Raw genomic sequence first — 19,472 nt, 5'->3', positions numbered from 1 at the left:
TAGTATCAACTATCTTCTCGGTGCCATTGCTCTCATATTGCTATTACTCGCCGCCGTGTTATCGTTACTATTGCTCTCATATCACTCGCTACTTTCACATCACCCTTGTTGCTAGTGCTTTTCCAGTGTGCACTGAATTGACAACTCAGTTGTTAAGGCTTATAAGTATTCTTTGTCTCCCCTTGTGTCGAATCAATAAATTGGGTTTTACTTCCCTCGAAGACTGTTGCGATCCCCTATACTTGTGGGTCATCACCGACCCCTCGGGCCGTCTACTTCGTTATCCCCCGCGCACTGACGTTCCAGGCTACTACCACGCCGCCCCATCGGCGCAGGTCGCCACCGTCAGCGCAAGGTCTACGTCAAGCTGCCGGGTTCTTCCTCGCCTACTTCGGGTACCACCGCCGCACCTCAACAGGTAACCTGCATGACCACTTCTAGTCGTCGCAGGCCTCGCCGACCACCTCTACAGTCTAGGCATCCAGCATGGCCACTCCTGGCGGTGCTGGTTTCGCCGCCTTCTACGTCTTCGTCCACCACAACCTCATCGCCAGCGTCATCGTCTCATCCCTGACTTTCGTCTACTCCGAAAACCGCGGACTGCATCGGCACCTCTCCCTCTTCGCCGCTCTACGTCTCGTCACCGCTCTGGAGACCTCCTCTGCTGGTCCCCCTGATACTAGCGCATGGTCCATGCTGGTCCCTGCCCTCGCACGCCTGGTATTGGCAACACCGGTATGTGCCTTCGTCCCCGACGCGTCCCCGGGCCTAGCAAGCTCGGATCGGCGTCTCGTCCTCATCGGCTTCGACAACTTCTTCCTCGGTATCGACTCTTCTACGACTGGCTTGACCACGTCGCCGACTTCTTCTTTGTGTACTCGGTTCTGGCAAAACCGGAGTATGCCTTCGTCCCCGACATGCACCTAGTTCTGGCAAAACTAGGGAAGCACCTCGTCCTCGACGGCTCTGATTGCATCGACCTCGGCATCGACACCCTCTTCGACGACTGCCTCGACGCGTTTCCGTCACTCTCCTCGCGCACTATGCGCTTGTGGCTTCATGTGCGGCTACCTCGACAGCGGCACCCGAGCACGACATCGACCATGACATCCCCTCGCGCGGCTACCCCGGCCAAGGTTGCAACACCCACACTCTCGGCTACCTCGACATCAGCACAAAGGGCTATCACCTCGCATGAGCACCTCGGCTCTTCTATAGTCCAAGCATCCGTGACGCGACATCGTCCACGACGCTCCGGCTACGACTGCGGGGGTGGGGGGTGTGAGCCCGTTGGTTCCTACTTTCAGCTTCTCTCCAATCTGACCGTCTGTGATGATACTATTGTTCACGTTACTAGCGGCTGTGGGGGGGGTGTGTGTGTTAGAGATATATTTAGTACTCCGTATAAGTATATTAGGTAGTCTAGGATTTGTAATCTCTACCTACCATATCTCTAGAAGAGCTATCTTACCCTTCAAATCTCTACCACTATATATACTCGTCCGAAAGACTCAATACAACACCCAACATATTCCGCCAAACTCTCTCTCCATCGTTCAACATAAATGTAGTGTTACCCCTCTTCCACCATATCGATCATTTGGTTGCATTGGGTTAGAGTGTGTTATCTCTAATCACGATGCAAATCAGAGGGTATAGGAGTTATGTGGATACTAACTTAATTCTCAGCAAGCTAAAATCTAGCAAATCCGAATAAAATAAGATGATAATCACAAATCTACAGCGAACCTTGTGCCGGCCTAGGTTGGACGCCCAACGGATAGAGACGGCTGCGTTCAGCGACGTGCGGCGGTGCCGGAACGCGAGAAAACACCACGATTCACGACTTGGACAGCACAAACCGGATCTCATCGCGGATGACACCCCATTCCGGATAAGCTCGGATCGCTTTTCTCCTAATTTATTGGTTTTCTGCGTACAGCCCCACGCACGCCAGCCCATCCAAACCCCGCGGTTTCAGAGAAATTCAATTTCAAAACCACTCCTCATCACGGTCCACACGCCATCACGCGCTCCTCCTTACCCTCATCTATAACACCAACTGATCCAGCAGCAGTATATAAGCAGCTTCACCTTATAGCTCTCGAGCCCACAACGCAAACCTCAAAGATACGAGCTTTTTATAGTAAAAAATAGTCGATCGAAGTTTCCGTCTGGAGCAACTCGAATAAGAAGCAGCAGTAGCAGAGGTTTCAAACCAGAGCTGAGCTGGAGCGCTGAAATGGCGACGACCAAGCTGTCCCCCGTCTCGCCCGTGCGGCCGGACGACAAGCGGCGCGCGCCCACCTCGTCCCTGATCCTCAAGGTGCAGGACAGCTCGGCCGCGGAGGCGTACGAGCAGTACCTGCGCCTGCCGGAGCTGTCGACGCTGTGGAAGGGCGCGTGCTGCCCGGGCTGGGCCGACGAGGGTCTGGTCACGCCCGCGCTGCAGGCGCTGGAGATCACCTTCCGCTTCGTCTCCGTCGCGCTCTCCGACCCGCGCCCGTACGCCAGCCGCCGCGAGCTGGCGCGGCGGCTCGAGTCGCTGGCCGCGCGGGAGGTGGAGCTGGTGGCGGCGCTCTGCGAGGGCGAGCGGTCCGCGCCGCTGGCCGAGCTGAGCGCCTCCGAGGGCGTGCTCCCGCGGGAACGCAGCGCGTCCGAGGTGTGGCAGCTGCCCGGGAGCGCCGCCGCCGTGGTGTGCCACGCCAGCGAGGCCAGCCTGCTCCCGCGCCTCGCCGCCTGGGAGCGGTCCGAGACCGTCGCCGCCAAGATCAGGTTCGCCATCGAGGGCCAGATGCAGGCCTGCGCCTTCTCCCTCGGCCTCGGCGAGCCCAACCTCGCCGGCAAGCCCGTGCTGGAGTACGACCGCGTCGTGCGCCCGCACGACCTGCACGCGCTCAAGCCCAGGGTGTGCCCCGAGCACAAGACCGGGTTCCGCAACCGGGAGAACGACGCGCTCTTCACCATCCACCAGATCCTCGAGTCCTGGCTCTGCGCCGCGACGCAGCTCCTCACCCGCATGAACAACCGCATCGAAGCAAAGGACTGGGAGGCGGCCGCCAGCGACTGCTGGATCCTGGAGCGGGTGTGGAAGCTGCTCGCTGACATCGAGGACCTGCACCTGCTCATGGACCCCGACGACTTCCTGCGGCTCAAGAGCCAGCTCGCGATACGGCCCGGCACCGACGCCTCCTTCTGCTTCCGCTCCAGAGCGCTGCTGCACGTCGCCAACGCCACCAGGGACATCAAGAAGCGGGTGCCATGGGTGATCGGCGTCGAGGCCGACCCCAACGGCGGGCCCAGGGTGCAGGAGGCGGCCATGAGGCTCTACCACAGCCGGAGGCGCGGCGAAGGCGAGGACGCGGGCAAGATCGAGCTGCTGCAGGCTTTCCAGGCGGTCGAGGCGGCCGTGCGGGGATTCTTCTTCGCCTACCGGCAGCTCGTCGCGGCGGTGTGCGGCACGGCGGAGGCGGCGGCCAACCGGGCGCTCTTCGTGCCGGCGGAGGCGATGGACCCCCTGTCGCAGATGTTCCTCGAGCCGCCATACTTCCCCAGCCTCGACGCCGCCAAGACATTCTTGGCCGACTACTGGGTTCAGCACCACATGGCCGCTCACTCTGCTTCGTGAAACTGTGAAATGGCGCGGCTAGATGACGCCAGACTCCCGACGACGACCCCTAGTTTTGGCCCGCTCCAACATACCTACGACAGACAACCGTGTCCTGCAAATGCCATAGTGATTCATTCCTTCGTGTAGCGATAGTTAGTAGATACTCCTACATTTGTATGTTATGATGTGATTTGTTCTGCATGTTTAACAGAGAAGTTGATTCAATTAGGCTAATTTATTTAAATCGAGGTTTTGTATGTAAATAACTTCAATACAAGATCCTTACAGTTGATCGATTATCAGTTTTATAGTTCATATAAAGTATAAATAGTTGTGGCAATCAAACAGGCATTCACTGAATAGTTCAGACAACTAATCTGAAGACCAAGGAAGAGCCTGCTGAAATAATAGGCCAATAAAAGTGCTGCCCGTCTAAGTTTCAAAGTTCAAACCACTAATCTAATGAGCAATGCTTGCTATCCCCCTCTTTTTTATGCTTGAAATAACAGATAACGTAGATGAAAGGCCTTGGATTTCTGAATAAGCTGAACCATGTGTGAGTGACATTGTTTTGCATCATTAAATGGATAAAACACACTAGTACAATTTCAAAGGAAAGATAAATTACACTATATTGCAAGTGAGGAGATATCACTGCCCCTTACAAACTTAAGAAATTTAAATTGATGAAGCAACGTTGTATGCCTGTACGGCTGTACCTATACATTGAAAACATGTTCCCCAGCTTATCAATGGACAGACATAGTATTCCATTGATACGAAGAGAGTTGATGAGGCTCAAAGTTGACCCGTTCAAGATCTTCTTCTTTCTTCTTCGAGAACATTTCTGTACTTCCTCAACAGAACGCTCAATTAGATATGAACTCCACTGGTTTGCCTAGTCATCTTTGAACCCTGGTGCCTCCCAAGAAGAGACTATAAATCCTATTCACCGCTTAACGCGGCATGGTGTGGTCGCCGCGAACCCCCGGTGCTTCTTGGTACAGCTGGGCATGGGCAGCCCAGCCCGGACGGCCCGGCCCGAAAATCCCGGGCCGGGTCGGGTTGGGCTTGCATGTCGGGCCGGCTTCGGGTTTGATTTTTGAGCCCAAACATCGGGCCAGGTCGGGCCCGAGCTTGCAAAAACATGATATAGCTTAGTTCGGGCTGGGCCGGGCTTGCAAAAACGCAATTTTAGATTAGTTCAGGCCGGGCTTCTCAGGCCGGGCTTTTCTATGTTTGGGCCCAATTTTGTAAGCCCAAAGGTCAGGCCTGGAAAGTTAGGTTCGGGCTTTTTCAGGCCCGGCCCGGCCCGAGGAATGCCCAGGTATACTTCTTGGCATGCCCACTTATCACGGCCTCATGGGTCTATTCTTTCTGCCTGGTTTTTCTATTTAGGTTCAGATTTTAAAAAAAATTCAGAGTTGAAAAGAAAAAATGTGTTAATTTTTTTCTTCAGATTTTAGACTTGTTCGGATTAAAAATATTCAGATTAAAAATAGTTCAGATTTTAAATTTGTTCAGATTAAAAATATTCATTTTTATTTTTTCAGATTTTAAACTTGTTCATATTATGAAAAATAAATTGGTCACTTTTAGAAATCAAAAAACTAAACAGAAAGCGATCGTTTCAAAAATTAAAAAACCAAACAAAAAACATACCTAAGAGCTACGTTACTAGAATTAGCGAAGAGAATAAGCTAAATGGGGGGCGTTGACGGATTGCGCTACGTCCCGTCAGAGACAACCCATGGGAGGTACTATGTCTTATCTCCCCCCTCCCACCCCACCCCACGAGACAAGCCCAAACCAATGTGTGATTAGAGTCCAACGGGCCAAAGCAACTCGTCTACTATTTCACAACGAGATCTATCTCATGTACTACTTGGTTTGTGATTGCTGCTACAACAATACTCTACGGAGATAGGTTCCCCGATATAAGGATTGGTCCTCTCTTATGCTCCATCTTATTTTCCACTGTCTCTAATGGCGCTTGTGGACTACTTTGCTCCTGTTGTTTGACTTCAGCTTCTCGTAGTGGTCCTCTTTGTCTCCAACTTCTCCAATATCTAGCAAGGGATAGGAGGATAAATTGAGTACGAGTGTACTTAGCAAGTTCTACTATGTGGGCGTCGTGGATCATGAAATCCTAGGGTTATGCAAGTTTTCGAAAATGGTTTTTTTTTAGAAAAGGTAATTTTTAGTTTATAAAAACTATGTCCATCGGCCTTCACGGATTGTGAGAACTTCATGTATTTGCTTTCCCGCATCGATCATAGTTCTTTCCCATAACAAGAAGTATCATGACATATTTTGTACATCCTCGAGAGGTGTGCTACTTTTCCCACAAACGTATTTAGCCTTGTTGCATAACCGAGCGTACCTTTTCCGTTTACACTTCCATGGTTCAAGGCTCGGTCTAAAAACTCGCCAATAACTAGCCTCTTTATGATCCCGTATTCCACCCTTTGTAACGAGTTTCGGTGACGAGACCTACACTCAATTACCCTCCCTTCACAGATACTATAGGTGTCATTCCATAACACAGAATGGGGATGTTACGGGCTCCCACCCGCCGATTCGTCAACATAATACAATCCAACTAAGGGCATGCCCAATGCATAGCCCTAGGGGTGTTGCCTCACACCTTTAACTAGGTTCGGGTGGTCCAAAGTAGGTTCGGATGAGGAGGCAGCCTCTTCATCAGGAGGCAACCTCTTCAGCCATAAAGTGGAAAATGTGAGAGAGAAAGAGAAAAACCAAATCAGCTTTTGAGAGAAAGACATATTAATGGGACCATAACATGGCATGCATATGTCAAAAGTTTTATCCAAGCCTAGTTGGACAGCTGCCTCCATTGCTCATGCCCTAAGGGCATGCCCAATGCACTGCCCTAGAGGTGCTGCTTCACACCTTTAGTTAGGTTCGGGTGGTCCAAAGTAGGTTCGGATGAGGAGGCAACCTCCTCTTCAAGAAGTGGGATCTTCAGTCCTAAAAGCATGCTTTTTGGAGAGAGAAAGAGATACATAGTGTTATATTTGTGGGGTCCCTTCTCTCTTTTTTCTAACTAAAGTTGTAGCTTCCATTGGAGAGATAAAATTCACCATATTGCTTCTTACAATTCTTTTACATGGAGCAGCTAGTTATGTATGCCACCATTGCTCATGCCCTAAGTATCCGAGAATATATGGAAGGAAAAATATCCAGATGACATAACGTCACATTCTAGAATATGTGTTCAGCATGGCTTATAGGGCGCTTAAATTACTGACTGCAATCGTTGTTTAATCCTAAGCTATGTCAGTACATTAGAATCTCCACCACAGAGTTTAGATTACTGAACCACATCCTGGAACGGTAATCTTCATTTCATATTTATTATGGAAATAGTATATTGCTTTTGAATGCAATGGAAGTTTTCAAAAGGGGTTTTGATATAATTATCAAAGACATGCAAGAGTGAAGTTGCCTCCTGAGTGCAAGATTACGCATTCAGCGTGCTTTACATCATCATAAGATCCATATGGAAGAGCATCATTGGTTCGATAAGGATTAATGTTTTTAAGATTGTCAGTATGCTAATGTGCATGAGATTTTTTCTTGACTGTGTGCATGAGATATGATATGCAAGTGTTCTAACCTTACAATTAATCCACGTTGATTTCATTTACGGATTTGATTTAGGTTTGGGTTTGGTGATTTCTCATGGATTTGGTTTAGGTTCAAATTTACTTCACTCATAAGGTAAATCTCAGGAAATTAAGATTCCCGCTCATAGTTCATCAATACAAAAAACAAGACAATATATGCATGGTTACTCTTAATTGATAACACATATCACTCATAAGGAATATTCTTTTAAAGTTTTTTAACCTTTTAAGAAGATAAGTCATTTGATTTCCTTTTGTATGAGCGAAAATAATAACTTTTGAAGAACATCCTTAAGGGTTAAGTTGACTTTCTTTTTATGCCAAGTAATTAGGGTTACTTATTTTAGGTGTTGCAATTCATTTATTTAATAATAACTTTGTAGTCATGTGGCACGTTAATTCAATTTTTAGCAACCATTCTAGTAGTACCAATGGTTATAGATTATTGGGAATAACTCTTAGAGTGGTTAATTGAATTGTTAATCCTTTTTAGTATGTTGCTTCAAGTTAAGGTCATAGGGTCATTCCTAATTCTTATTGTATCGTTTTAAGATAAAGTGGAAATATAGTGAAAGTTATTTTGTGTCCAAGAATGGAGCTAAATAATTTTACAATACTACTTTAAATTTTATTAAAATTTTATTTGTTTGTTTAAGTTCGGAAACCACAAGTGTAGCTCAGCTACACGTAGCTCTTTTTTTTTTTTGAAAAAAAACAATTTAAAGTTTCAAAAATATCTAAAATCAAATCTACATGTATACAATACTATGATCTACAGACATGGAAAATTTCAACTCAGAATACCTCATATTTTGAGCTCTGCAAAAATGAAAAATTCTAGTGAACATTGTAATATTTCAAAATCTTAAAATATGTCAGATTTTGTAATTTTTGTGGAGCCTCAAGTACTCCCTCCGTTTCATGAAACTTGTCTATGATTTATCAAAAATTAGATGTATATATATACTATTTAATGCCTAGATGCATTCGAATTTAGATAAAATTTAGTCAATTTTTATAGGACGGGGGGCGTATAAGGTATCTTGAGTTCAAATATTACACACTGGTAGACCACATCATTGTCTACATCATTGTTTCACATATTTTTTTGAATCTTTAAAATCTCATTTTTGAATTTTGCAAAAAAAAAACGAGCACATGTAGCTCGGGCTAAAAAAAAAAACCCCTGACCTAACCGCCGCCACCGCCACCACGCTAGCTCGACCACACCGCCGCAAAATTCCTCTCCGCCGGCGCGCACGCACGCATCCACTCCCGGCCTCCCTCGCACGCATCCACTCCCGCCTGTGCGTCCGCCCGCCACCTGCATCTCCGCCCGCGCGGCGAGCTCCGGCGACCGGCGACTCTACTCCTCCGACCTCGTCAAGCTGCACCAGCGGGACCGTCGCCGACATCCTCCTCGACCCCACCCTCAAGCAGCAGCACCGGATTCCCCATCCCCGACCTCCTCGTCGACCCTGCCCTCAAGCAGCAGCGGCCGGCCGGTGTCTCCCGTCCCAGACCTCGTGCTGAAGCAGGCGTCCTCCTGTAGAAATAACCCTGCACCGTCGCCCTCCTACAGAAGCAACACCGCACCGGCGTCCTCCTCCAGTAGCTCAAGGTGAGGTTCATCACTGAATTTGGTCACTGTCAGCGAGTTCTTTGGACAGTTAATACTTGCATTTACCTTTTCTTGAGTTTGATGATCTTTACATTCTGATTAGTTGATTTTGTATCGCAAATTGCATAACCATAACCAAACAATGGGGTGAGGAATTAACCGCATATTTTCATTGTCACGTGGGTAGTGGTACTAGTGGCATAACTAGACTGTATTTCTAACCCGCAAGTGTGGTGAAATCCTTGGTTCTCTGGTTGAGAAGAAATTTTTAACCTCTGAGTGCGATCTGTAGGTAGGCCAGATCAAGTAATAATGGTAGTCCCATAAGCCATCTCAGCTTTGCTGTTTCACTTTTGCAGGCTTGTCATCTGATGGATGACAAGAGTAGTGTGAAGAAGGAAGTAGGATCCCTTGCACCCCTTCCTCGCAAGGTTAGTGTTAACTTTGGCTGTGTTACATATTGGTTTATTTTTGTCTGATGGTTACTGTTTTATTTTTGCATGTTAAGGGAGGACTTAAATTTGCACCCAAGAAGCCTCCAAAGAAACCTGCAAAAGTTGTTCCAAAGACGTATGTGATCCGGTCTATGTTTTCTTTCATAATACTCGGCTATCTTCTATGCATGGTTTGCTTGATAGGTAGGCATGGCCGCATGGCGTGGAACTGACAGTCAATGTTATTCTACAGGGAGCCTGTTGAAGAGAGCAAGGATGAAATCATTGATAAGGAATTGTTAATGAAACTCAAGACATCGCAAGTGCGTATATTAGTCTATTGGTCGTTTGCTGCATATGCAAGCTTATCATTCGATTTTTGATTGGTTTGTGCTCTACCTTGTTTCATTTTGTAGAGCACTGATCCCTTCGGAAGAAGACCGAAGATCGAGAAAAAGGGTAAATGTGGTTAATTGATCTGTTCCATGCTCATATTTTATGATTTTCATAACTGTTCAGTGAATGTGAATCATATTACTTGAGCATGCTCAATGCCTTCACCCATTTGTACTGGCTCATGAGTCAACTCTTGTTACCACTCTAAATTTTCAGACTTAAATATATGTAAGTAGGAACCATTGAGGCTAATTTACTCATCACTTGACAAAATTGACCCAACAACTCCCGTTTAAGTCCAGACTTCTTTCAACAATCTCTATTTACTAGGTTATGCATCTCCCTTTTTTTTCTCTTATATGCAAATCATTGCTTTACTAGTACACTGATGGTCAAAAGATAATTGAAGTAGCTTCAGAGATGGCCAAGTACAAGTGTGTGGTTTTGTTGGCCTCTCATGAAAATCTATTGCAAGTAGCAGTTGCATGCATATATGGTGTGTTTCGGACCCTACTCTGATCATTACAAGGGAATGGTTCAGCTGCTCATCTTCAGAAATGCAGACGGTGCACCGAAATTGTCTTGTTCTCTTGCATACTTTAACATTTTTGCGTGCAGTAAACGATACCTTAAGTTTGACTTAGAGTAGATATTCATAAATCTATCATAACTTAGCCCAACTAGTTTGGCCTTGCTGGTGAATGTACCCACTGTTTCTAATATACAGGCATTTTTTTTTGTAAAATGTATGTAATGCTAATGATATATGAATGTGTTTTCATAGCAGAAAACCATACAGAGGTCGCATTTGGGCAAGGGAGTTCTTCGTATGCAAGATCTTTTCCTATGCGACATAATTCAGCAGGTATCGTTAAAGATATTTATCTTGGTTGTTCTTTTTTTAGCTAAATGTTGGACTAAATGGTTTAATATATGTTTGTGAAAATTGGGTAAAGAGAACATTATTGCACTCTTTTGTAGTTTGTTGTCTGTCATTTCAGTTTTGTCTCTCTTTTACACCGAAACAGAGAATGCAGAAGATTTATTTAGCTGTACACATTTCTGTACTTGCATCAAGAACTTGCACACATTGTTGTATTTGGAGCTTTTAACACCCTTTCTTTTCATGCATAATCCGTCTGATGGTGCAGTGCCAAAAGAACCAAAAGAATATGTTGATCCATGGGTGAGTGGAGATACCAGTGCATGAATGTGAATGTCTTCCTTTGCTCACATTATTTATTTGATTGATTTCCATATTCATACAGGATTATACCCATAGTGATTATCCTATTACTCTCCCGCTTAGGAGGCCCTACTCTGGAGATCCTGGTATACTGTTTGTCTTTCTGGTCTTATGTTGCAATTTTGTTCCTTCAACCATCCCTTAGTTCTGTCCTACATTCCTAGTGCAGAAATTCTTGATGAAGAGGAGTTTGGGGAGTCTTCTGCCAGCAGAGCTCAGGATGGAGAATTAACTGCAGCAGAAGAACTTGGATTAATGGTAATTTATTTTCAAATTGTTACAACACTTTCATTTCTGGTCCTATGCCTTAAACTAAAATCACCTGCAGCAGTAATTTTAATTTACACAGTGTGCAGTCTGGCATACAACTGCTTGAACCTTCTTGGAATCTTGGAGGCTATAGCGACTCTCTTATGTTTATTTTTTGTGTTGACAGGATCGGTCCGACATACCACAGTTGCTCTTCTTCCAGTTACCTTCATCTCTTCCTTTACCAAAGCAGACACAATCTGTTGAAGAGCCAAATACAGGGTTTGAGAAGAATGCTGAACTTGCAAATGTGACACGCGAGCAAAGAAGGCCATCATCATTCGCTGGCTCTAAAATCAAAGATTTGCCAGGAGGTCACGTGGGGAAAATACTCATATATAAAAGCGGTAAAGTGAAGATGAAGATTGGAGATGCTCTGTTTGATGTGAGTATGAAACTTCTCCGGTATGTGTTTTCGAATATGTTTCTCGTGCATGTACTAAAAATAACAAACTTTGCAGGTATCTCCGGGCTCAAACTGCATGTTCATCCAGGAGGTTGCAGCGATTAACACTAGAGAAAAACACTGCTGCACCCTGGGGGAGATTAGTAAGCGTGCGGTTGTAGCCCCAGATGTGGACTATCTGCTGTATTCTACTAATAAGATGGAAGAATGAGCCCATCTTGCTTAGATTTGCCAGGAGGTCACGTGGGGAAAATACTCATATATAAAAGCGGTAAAGTGAAGATGAAGATTGGAGATGCTCTGTTTGATGTGAGTATGAAACTTCTCCAGTATGTGTTTTCGAATATGTTTCTCGTGCATGTACTAAAAATAACAAACTTTGCAGGTATCTCCTGGCTCAAACTGCATGTTCATCCAGGAGGTTGCAGCGATTAACACTAGAGAAAAACACTGCTGCACCCTGGGGGAGATTAGTAAGCGTGCGGTTGTAGCCCCAGATGTGGACTATCTGCTGTATTCTACTAATAAGATGGAAGAATGAGCCCATCTTGCTTAGATTCCCCCCCCCTTGCTGTATTCTACTAATAAGATGGAAGAATAGCCAAACTTTGGTTTTCGATGAAATGCATTGAACAATAGTTGAGTTGGTCGAAGCGAGGGGAATGAAATAAGGCTAACCCTGAGCATGGTTTGGGCAGAAACTGGCTAAACTACCAGCCCACACCGCACTGCGGTGACTCACTGGTTTGTCTCGGGTTTGCTGGTTTACGGGTTCAAACCGTACTAGAAAGATCACGGTCTGGCTTGAGATGGGATGAACGTAGGTAAACCGACCAAACCGTCTAACAGTCGCACTCAACTTCTGCATCTAGCCCTTCTCGTTTCTTTGGAAATTTGGAACGAACGAAATAACTGAGTCTTCAAGAACATGCTCCTGCTCCGGTCATCCTTGAAAAGATCAAACGAGAGTCGATGCTTTGGTTGTTGGCGGGAGCGAAGTGTATGTGTAACTTAATTCAGGGAGAGTAATGCGTGTTGCAATGTTGTAAAACTACCTTTTTTTTTATTTAATCGAATGGGGCAAGGTTTTTGCCCTTGTTTTAAAAAATAAGAAAAAAAATGGAGTTAAGAAGAAAGTTGGTTAGAGCATCTCCAGTCGCGTCCCCCAAATGACGTTTGGGGGACGGCGGACAAGAAATGGAGAAAAACGTGTGGAAAGGGTCTTTTTTTTGTACAGATTTTTAGTCTCTTTTTGTCCGGCGCGGTCCTAAACGTCCCCCAAATCATTTATGCCGGACGTTTTTTGAGGGACGCGACTGGAGATGCTCTTATACCTACTAGATATAAGTTATAGAACTTAAATAGGCATTCGTCAAAACCGTTGCTGATGCTCGAGTGTTTGATGATCATGTAAGTGACGTAGTTTTAGCTTATTTTTGGTTTAAGTTGAACTAAACTTTTGACACTTTCATGGATCTGAGGGAGTACTAGCTGAAATGCCTTGATTAACGGAGTTATACGGCTTGAGCATTACATTTACCACTGCTAATAAAAGGCCTCTGATTTCTATTAATATGAACTGCGTATGACATTGTTATAATGCACATATAGAAGAGATAACAATATTAAATCTCAGACGTCTATTTATAGATAAAGGTAGTATAAAAAACACCGCCAGTCAAGTAAGGAGACTATCACTGACGCTTACAAAATGGAGAAATTTGAAGCGACGAAGCATCGCCGAGTCTCTGTTATCAAAAAATGTTCCTCAGCTTACCAATGTACATGTAGTTATCCGTTGATGCGATGGAGAGTTGATGAGGTTCAGAGCTGACCAGTTCCACGTGTTCGTAGTATTTCCTTGTCTTCTTCGAGAACATTCTTTCTACTAGATTTAAATGTGCACGATCCCGTAAAATTCGTAACGATTTACATTATATACAACGATGATAAAATAAATTGGAAAAATGGTAATAGGTTTCTTTGATTATACAAAACAAAGTCTATAAGATCAAATTAGGATAATGCACTCGGAATAGCAAACCTTTATATACAATAAGGGAAATAGAAGAATATTATTATAGTAACTAACAGTCGATGTGTCTGTCAGGAGTACGAAAGCAACATCAAAAACAACATCTACATAAGCTGCTTATTGGCGTTGTCGTGGCATGGCTTTTAGAGGCCACAACACAGAGAAAAGGTAGATTTAATAGGTACTTGCACCACCGAAACTTAACACCACTGCAAATGAAAAAAATAATCAACCAATAGTTAAATGTGAGCCAAATATAAGAAAAGGTAAGAGAAGAATATTAGCTCACGTTTGATACAACAGAATATTGTAATCTTAGAAGCAATTTGACAATAAAGAGAAGATAATAAATTACCGTTCACCTTGTATACCGAGATTGCCTTAAAACCTTCAATAGCTATTGGGATGCCTGAAAACCATCAATAGCCATTGGGTTAACACAAAATGAATTTATCCAATTGAAGGAAACAATGCATTCACACTAAGAACAGTTTCGGAAACCAACAGGCAAGCACACATTCTAAGTCAAAGAACATGGTATAAAACAGGAGGTCTTCTACTTATATGATCAGCAACAGGCAAAGCACTTCCATCAGCTTCGCTAACTGGTTCGAACTTACCATAACCTGCAAAATTTATGTGGAATGAAGTAAAGAAATTATTCAACAATGTCTTCCAAAATACAAATGTACAGATAGAGTTTTTTGTATTATAAAAATGAATACAGCTGCCTAAGACAACCAAGTCCTCGTCTTTTAAAACAAATGCACATACATGTAAAAGAATTTAATTTTCCATGCTACAATACTTCAAATGTCCATGCGGTTGGATTTTGGTGTGGTTCCAAGAACTAAAGAACCATGGTGTGATCAAACCATCTTCCATCAAGAATTTAAGCATACAAAAAGAATCCATGGAGAATCTCTCCAAACAGAGAGAAGGTTCACAATTAAACACACAAGCAGGAGCAAATGATTACCATCAGCACATGAAAGGAGAAATGCAAGCAACATATATATATCGACTTGTACTGCTAACTTATTATATTTGAAGTTCATAAATTATCCTAGCAATTTGATATAAGAAAAGTAGAGAAGCGGGTATAAGAAAAGAAGAGATGCAAGCTACTGATACTGAGGAATCAGAAAAGCATGCAGATTACGTCAAATTAGAGTAACATGCATATAAGTGGTGGAGGATCATGTTCTAGAAAATACACAATAAATTAAAGAAAATCATCTTCACAGAAGGTCTGAATTAAGATATATCAAGCTTGAATATGTCTGATTTTAATGTGCACCCTGACGCACGATCCCGTGAGACACGTGGTAGGTGGGAAAATGATAATAAACCTTCTTAGTGAAACAAACATTTATGTACAACCAAGGAACGGGAGGAAAATATATTATAGCAAGAAAATATATTATAGCAACTAACAGTTTTATGAATCTTCCAAGAGCGACAAAAGGAAGGAAGGAACGCTAAAATCATCATATACATAGAAAATGCGTTGTCGCAGCATGGTCTTTAGAAGTCACGGCAGAAAGGAAATGTAAATGTAATTAGGGCTTGCAGCAGCAAGAGTTAACACCGCTGCAAATGAAAAGATAAATTAACCAATAGTCAATTGGGAGTCGAGACGAAAAAAGCAAAAGACTAATTCATGTTCAATACATTAAAGCCGCACAGATGTATCTTGGTGTTACAACGTTCTGGTGACATACCGATTCATCTCGCCGACACTTCAGTTTTCACTTCTACCTCCACTCTGCAGGCAAGTAACGTTGTACCATCATTGAATCATAAACCTAGTGTACTTCTCATATGTAAGCTTTTGAGAGCTGAATCTATTCATGTTCTTATAATTATTCAACTACATCTTTACTTGTTAGATCTCGTTACAAACAGAAAAATAGAGTGATCTCCTTAGAGACAACCTATGGACATTTATTTAAGTGTGAATGCCAATAACTTTAAAGTTTACAAAAATATTCAAACTATTCAACTACTGGGAATTCGGCAGTTCATGGCATGCTATACCATCTGTATTGAATAATGAAGTTACATGACATCGACCAAGAAAATAGTGGCCATTCTATTAAGAATTGAAGTTATACTACTTACTGCCATTAACTATGCATACACTAAAATAACCGCAGCTATCTTCTCCAAGGACACATCATGCACAAATATTCATATGTTTTCTACACAATTAATGTGAAGAGAGATAATTTTTAGATTTCTTACTTCCTTTAGCAGAGTAGTTGTCTCATGTAGAAGGCAACGCGGCCACCGGAGTCATGCGGAGCTAATTTTGTGCAGCCCTGTCAGAAATAAAGATGGTTTAGCATATTCAAATTGAAGGATAATACAGTATAAGCTCAGTTCCAAATTTTACTCCGGAATCAAAATCTTCAAACATGAACATAAAACTTGGTCATTTATACATTGATTACTGAAAATAAACCGGTGAGGATTTAACTAAAAGACTGCTTACATATGACCTTTCAATAAAACAAAGCTATCATCAACCACTATTGAAGGGCATCTAAACCTCTCAAAGATAAGAATTAAAACTGCTTACAAAGTCTATCACCTACATAATAAACTATACTCCCTCCGTTCCTTTCTATAGTGCCTATAGATTTTTGGCATTTGTTTCAGAATATAAGGTTTTAGCTTAGCTTTTTTTCAATTACCCCCTCCCCGTTCAGCTCCAAAATCGTTTAGCCCCCAAAATTGTTATGGTAAGTTAGAAAGATATGGATTTCCCAAATTTTACGTTGATCTCAAATCGTTCAGCTAGGGGTCTTGTCTAAAAAATACTCTTGCGCTAATTTCCGTGCCAAAAAACAATAGGCACTATAGAATGGAACAGAGGGAGTATTGTGTTACGAGGGACATTTCTAAGAGACACGTCAGAAATAATTGATCAACATTATTTTGAATTAAAGATAGCCATACATGAGAGTATAAACTATATGAGCAACAACCAACACTCGCTACGAAGGGAAAGGTTTCACAAATTCATACCATCAACTAATTATTTTACAGTTTGCTTCCGCTCAAAATATCAGAAACTTGTACACAGGAAAAAAAATAGATATTGCATAGGCAGCTGCGCTTACAGCTCGGCCAAACCTCTGCCGTACCAACACTCCAATTTCTGCAGATTTGTTAACCATCACGAATTTTGTATCAATCAATTATGTTAGCAGTACGCTTCCGCTTAAAATGTAAAAATAAATAAACTACAGAAAAGATTGATACTACATAGGTAGCCGCACTTACACTTAACTGCCCCAAATTTCTGCCCTATTTGTATCATCCTCCCTTTCCAATACTGGTAACTGACCAGTATATGTCTTTGTATTTCACCAATGAGAAGAACTATCAGAAAAGAAGGAGAGCACATCAGTGCCGGATTAGAAAGCACGAAAGCACCACCAAATCAAGCAAAGCACATAAGCATAGAAAGACGGGGAATCTCCAGAAGCAGTTCTTTTCCCCACCCCTTACAATATAGGAGAGGTAGTTAGCATATATTCTGAAACTTGGTTGTTGTATGATGCTTGCCTCGCAACATCATTTGTTGCTACTTCCAAGGAGCTTGCCAGATAGTTTAGTAGCGAATGAGTAGAGAGTGAAGACCGAAGAAAGCATCAGAAGGATAAAACATCACTTCAGTCTCAAAGAAGCCTCCTCCAATTGCACGGCTTTCATACTTAGGAATGGAAGGTATAACTTTTTCAGCATAGATTCCAGAATGACGGTGGTCGATGATGGTCTCCATGAAGCTCCTACCATGGAATTAACAAAATATTATGCTACTGGATGCAAGGAAATGAAATCCTAAGCTACTGCCATGGAATGAAAGAAATATTATCCTACTGGATGCAAGGAAATGAAAACATGGTACATCCCCGTGATCTAAGGCACGGCATTTACAATTCTAAAATTAATGAAACAGAACATTCCACAATTTTGCAACGGAATAAAGCCAAATGTGGGCATATGCATTTATTCTCTACATCTCAGTAATCTTTCAGGGCAAGAATATCGTAGCTTATATTATGTTTTCCTAATGCAATGACCCAGTTTGAAAACTGCATATGCACATCCAACAGTATTTGGTAACCTTATCGGTTGTTATTACCCCTATAAAAAAACTGTACCAACATAAGATAAATATAGACAGAATAAAAAAGAAGAGAGGCACTTACATGCATAGTATACAAATGGGATCATGAGAGAAGTAGGCCTCTAGCATCAAGATAATGCTCTTGCCGTAAAATGAAAAGGCCAATAGCAATATTATTTTCAAGCTGTCAACACTATCAAGAAGAGAAATACGTAATTAGTCGATTTTCTGAGAAAGTAGCATTCAATAATTGAAGATAGTAAAGAAATAAGAGAACATACACCAACAAACGATAGCTTTGTAAATTATTCTATTTATGATTAGTGGTATTAAGAGAATATGGTACACAGAATTTCAAATTGACAACCAAACCAAATCTTTTCTTGGACCTCTAGGATGGCAGAATGTACTAATTACCTAGTCAACGATTTGATTACAATGCTCGTTTTTTGAAGGACGGATCCAGCAAATAGAATGCATTTGGCGGTGCTCAAACCTCGGTCGCACAAAGGTTGAACCTAGCAACCTCTTCTCGTCTAGTTCTGTGGCACAAGTTGGTGTCACATATCACCATGTTTGTTTTCTTCACACCGTCATTTTAGGCGACTCTTATAGAAGACGTCTGTTCTTGCATGCATCTACACCAAACATGGGCAACACGAAAAAAGGTAATGAATTATCCAACATGCAGTTATGGATTTTCATATAAGCCCAGTGTGAAATAAAGCCTACTCCAGGGTAAAAAACAGATGAAAATAAATAATCGGTAAGTAATTAAAGTTACATTTATATGATTAGGAACATATTAGGCTCCTTTTTAGTACGCCAGTGATTATAACCCTGGATAAGTTCACAAATCCTGAAACAGAACATAGAAACAATACAAAAGAGAAAAACAAGTTAGCACTTGACAATCTGACCTTTGGAATATCTAAATTATTGCGCCATTAGGTTTGGGTGGATGCGCCATGCACTCTTGCTGTAGCAGCAACATAGAAACACAGGGGCAGCGGACACAGTAGGCCTTTACTTAGCTACTCCACTGCCCAGGCACCACAATCTCACCAACCAACCAAGGCGCAAATACCTCTGCTGAAGAGAAACATCTAAGTAACGGAACTAATCGAGTGAGGTAGTGAAACATGCTTAAGTTGTGCTCCCCGTCACAGGAAAGCAGCAGATCCAGTATGTAATAAAATTATTAGAGAATACAGAAATGTCCATGTTTCGGCAAGCAATACGATAGATTGTATACATTAAAATTGCTATAAATTATTAATGTCCAGGGTTAGCTAGAAACAGAATCCTTTTGCCCAAGTGTAGTGAAAGATCAATAAGATTAACTACATATGGAGTTCTTGTGATGTATGACAAGCTGCATGAGATCGATCAACCAAGCAGACAGAGAGATAACCTCCACGAGAGGTCTCACGTAGTCGACTGGGCTTCAGGCAAAGATGATCTCCATTATGAGGACCCCAGATCCACTCTGGTTGTTCATCAATTTTCTGAGAAAAAAGACAACCATAAATAAAAAAATACACTGCAGAAAACAAAACGAAGATGTAAAAGAAGCAGAGGGAAAGAAGTTGTGTTCAAGTGGTAGTGCTGTAATGCTCCTGAA

The 19,472-nt window shown here is 42.8% G+C and overlaps 2 protein-coding genes and 1 long non-coding RNA gene across 3 annotated transcripts; all 3 read left to right on the top strand.

The window, feature by feature from the left end:
* Positions 1-2,060: 2,060 nt before the first annotated feature.
* Positions 2,061-3,912, top strand: LOC124668031 (nematode resistance protein-like HSPRO1). Its single transcript, XM_047205234.1, has one exon. It carries the CDS (start codon positions 2,243-2,245, stop codon positions 3,626-3,628), a length of 1,386 nt encoding a protein of 461 aa, XP_047061190.1. The 5' UTR covers positions 2,061-2,242; the 3' UTR covers positions 3,629-3,912.
* A 4,612-nt stretch (positions 3,913-8,524) lies between these two features.
* On the top strand, positions 8,525-11,883 carry LOC124662814. The gene is made up of 11 exons (XM_047200607.1): positions 8,525-8,881; positions 9,241-9,312; positions 9,390-9,451; positions 9,569-9,661; positions 9,752-9,774; positions 10,496-10,603; positions 10,863-10,897; positions 10,980-11,043; positions 11,127-11,215; positions 11,394-11,651; positions 11,728-11,883. Exons 2-11 carry the CDS (start codon positions 9,253-9,255, stop codon positions 11,881-11,883), a joined length of 948 nt encoding a protein of 315 aa, XP_047056563.1. The 5' UTR covers positions 8,525-8,881; positions 9,241-9,252.
* A 33-nt stretch (positions 11,884-11,916) lies between these two features.
* On the top strand, positions 11,917-12,215 carry LOC124666158. The gene is made up of 2 exons (XR_006990814.1): positions 11,917-11,981; positions 12,058-12,215. It is a non-coding gene; the product is annotated as an uncharacterized LOC124666158 (long non-coding RNA).
* The last annotated feature ends 7,257 nt before the right edge of the window (positions 12,216-19,472 follow it).

This window comes from Lolium rigidum, chromosome 6 (assembly GCF_022539505.1).
Source record: "Lolium rigidum isolate FL_2022 chromosome 6, APGP_CSIRO_Lrig_0.1, whole genome shotgun sequence".
Taxonomy (NCBI): domain Eukaryota; kingdom Viridiplantae; phylum Streptophyta; class Magnoliopsida; order Poales; family Poaceae; genus Lolium; species Lolium rigidum.
This window is presented reverse-complemented; position numbering and strand designations above follow the sequence as displayed.

Excerpts from the sequence above, each read along its gene's own strand:
- LOC124668031 (XM_047205234.1), top strand. The coding sequence starts at position 2,243 with ATGGCGACGACCAAGCTGTCCCCCGTCTCGCCCGTGCGGCCGGACGAC.
- LOC124662814 (XM_047200607.1), top strand. The coding sequence starts at position 9,253 with ATGGATGACAAGAGTAGTGTGAAGAAGGAAGTAGGATCCCTTGCACCC. Across the intron at positions 9,313-9,389 it reads TTGCACCCCTTCCTCGCAAG|GGAGGACTTAAATTTGCACC; the intron begins GTTAGTGTTAAC and ends TTGCATGTTAAG. Across the intron at positions 11,044-11,126 it reads GCCCTACTCTGGAGATCCTG|AAATTCTTGATGAAGAGGAG; the intron begins GTATACTGTTTG and ends TTCCTAGTGCAG.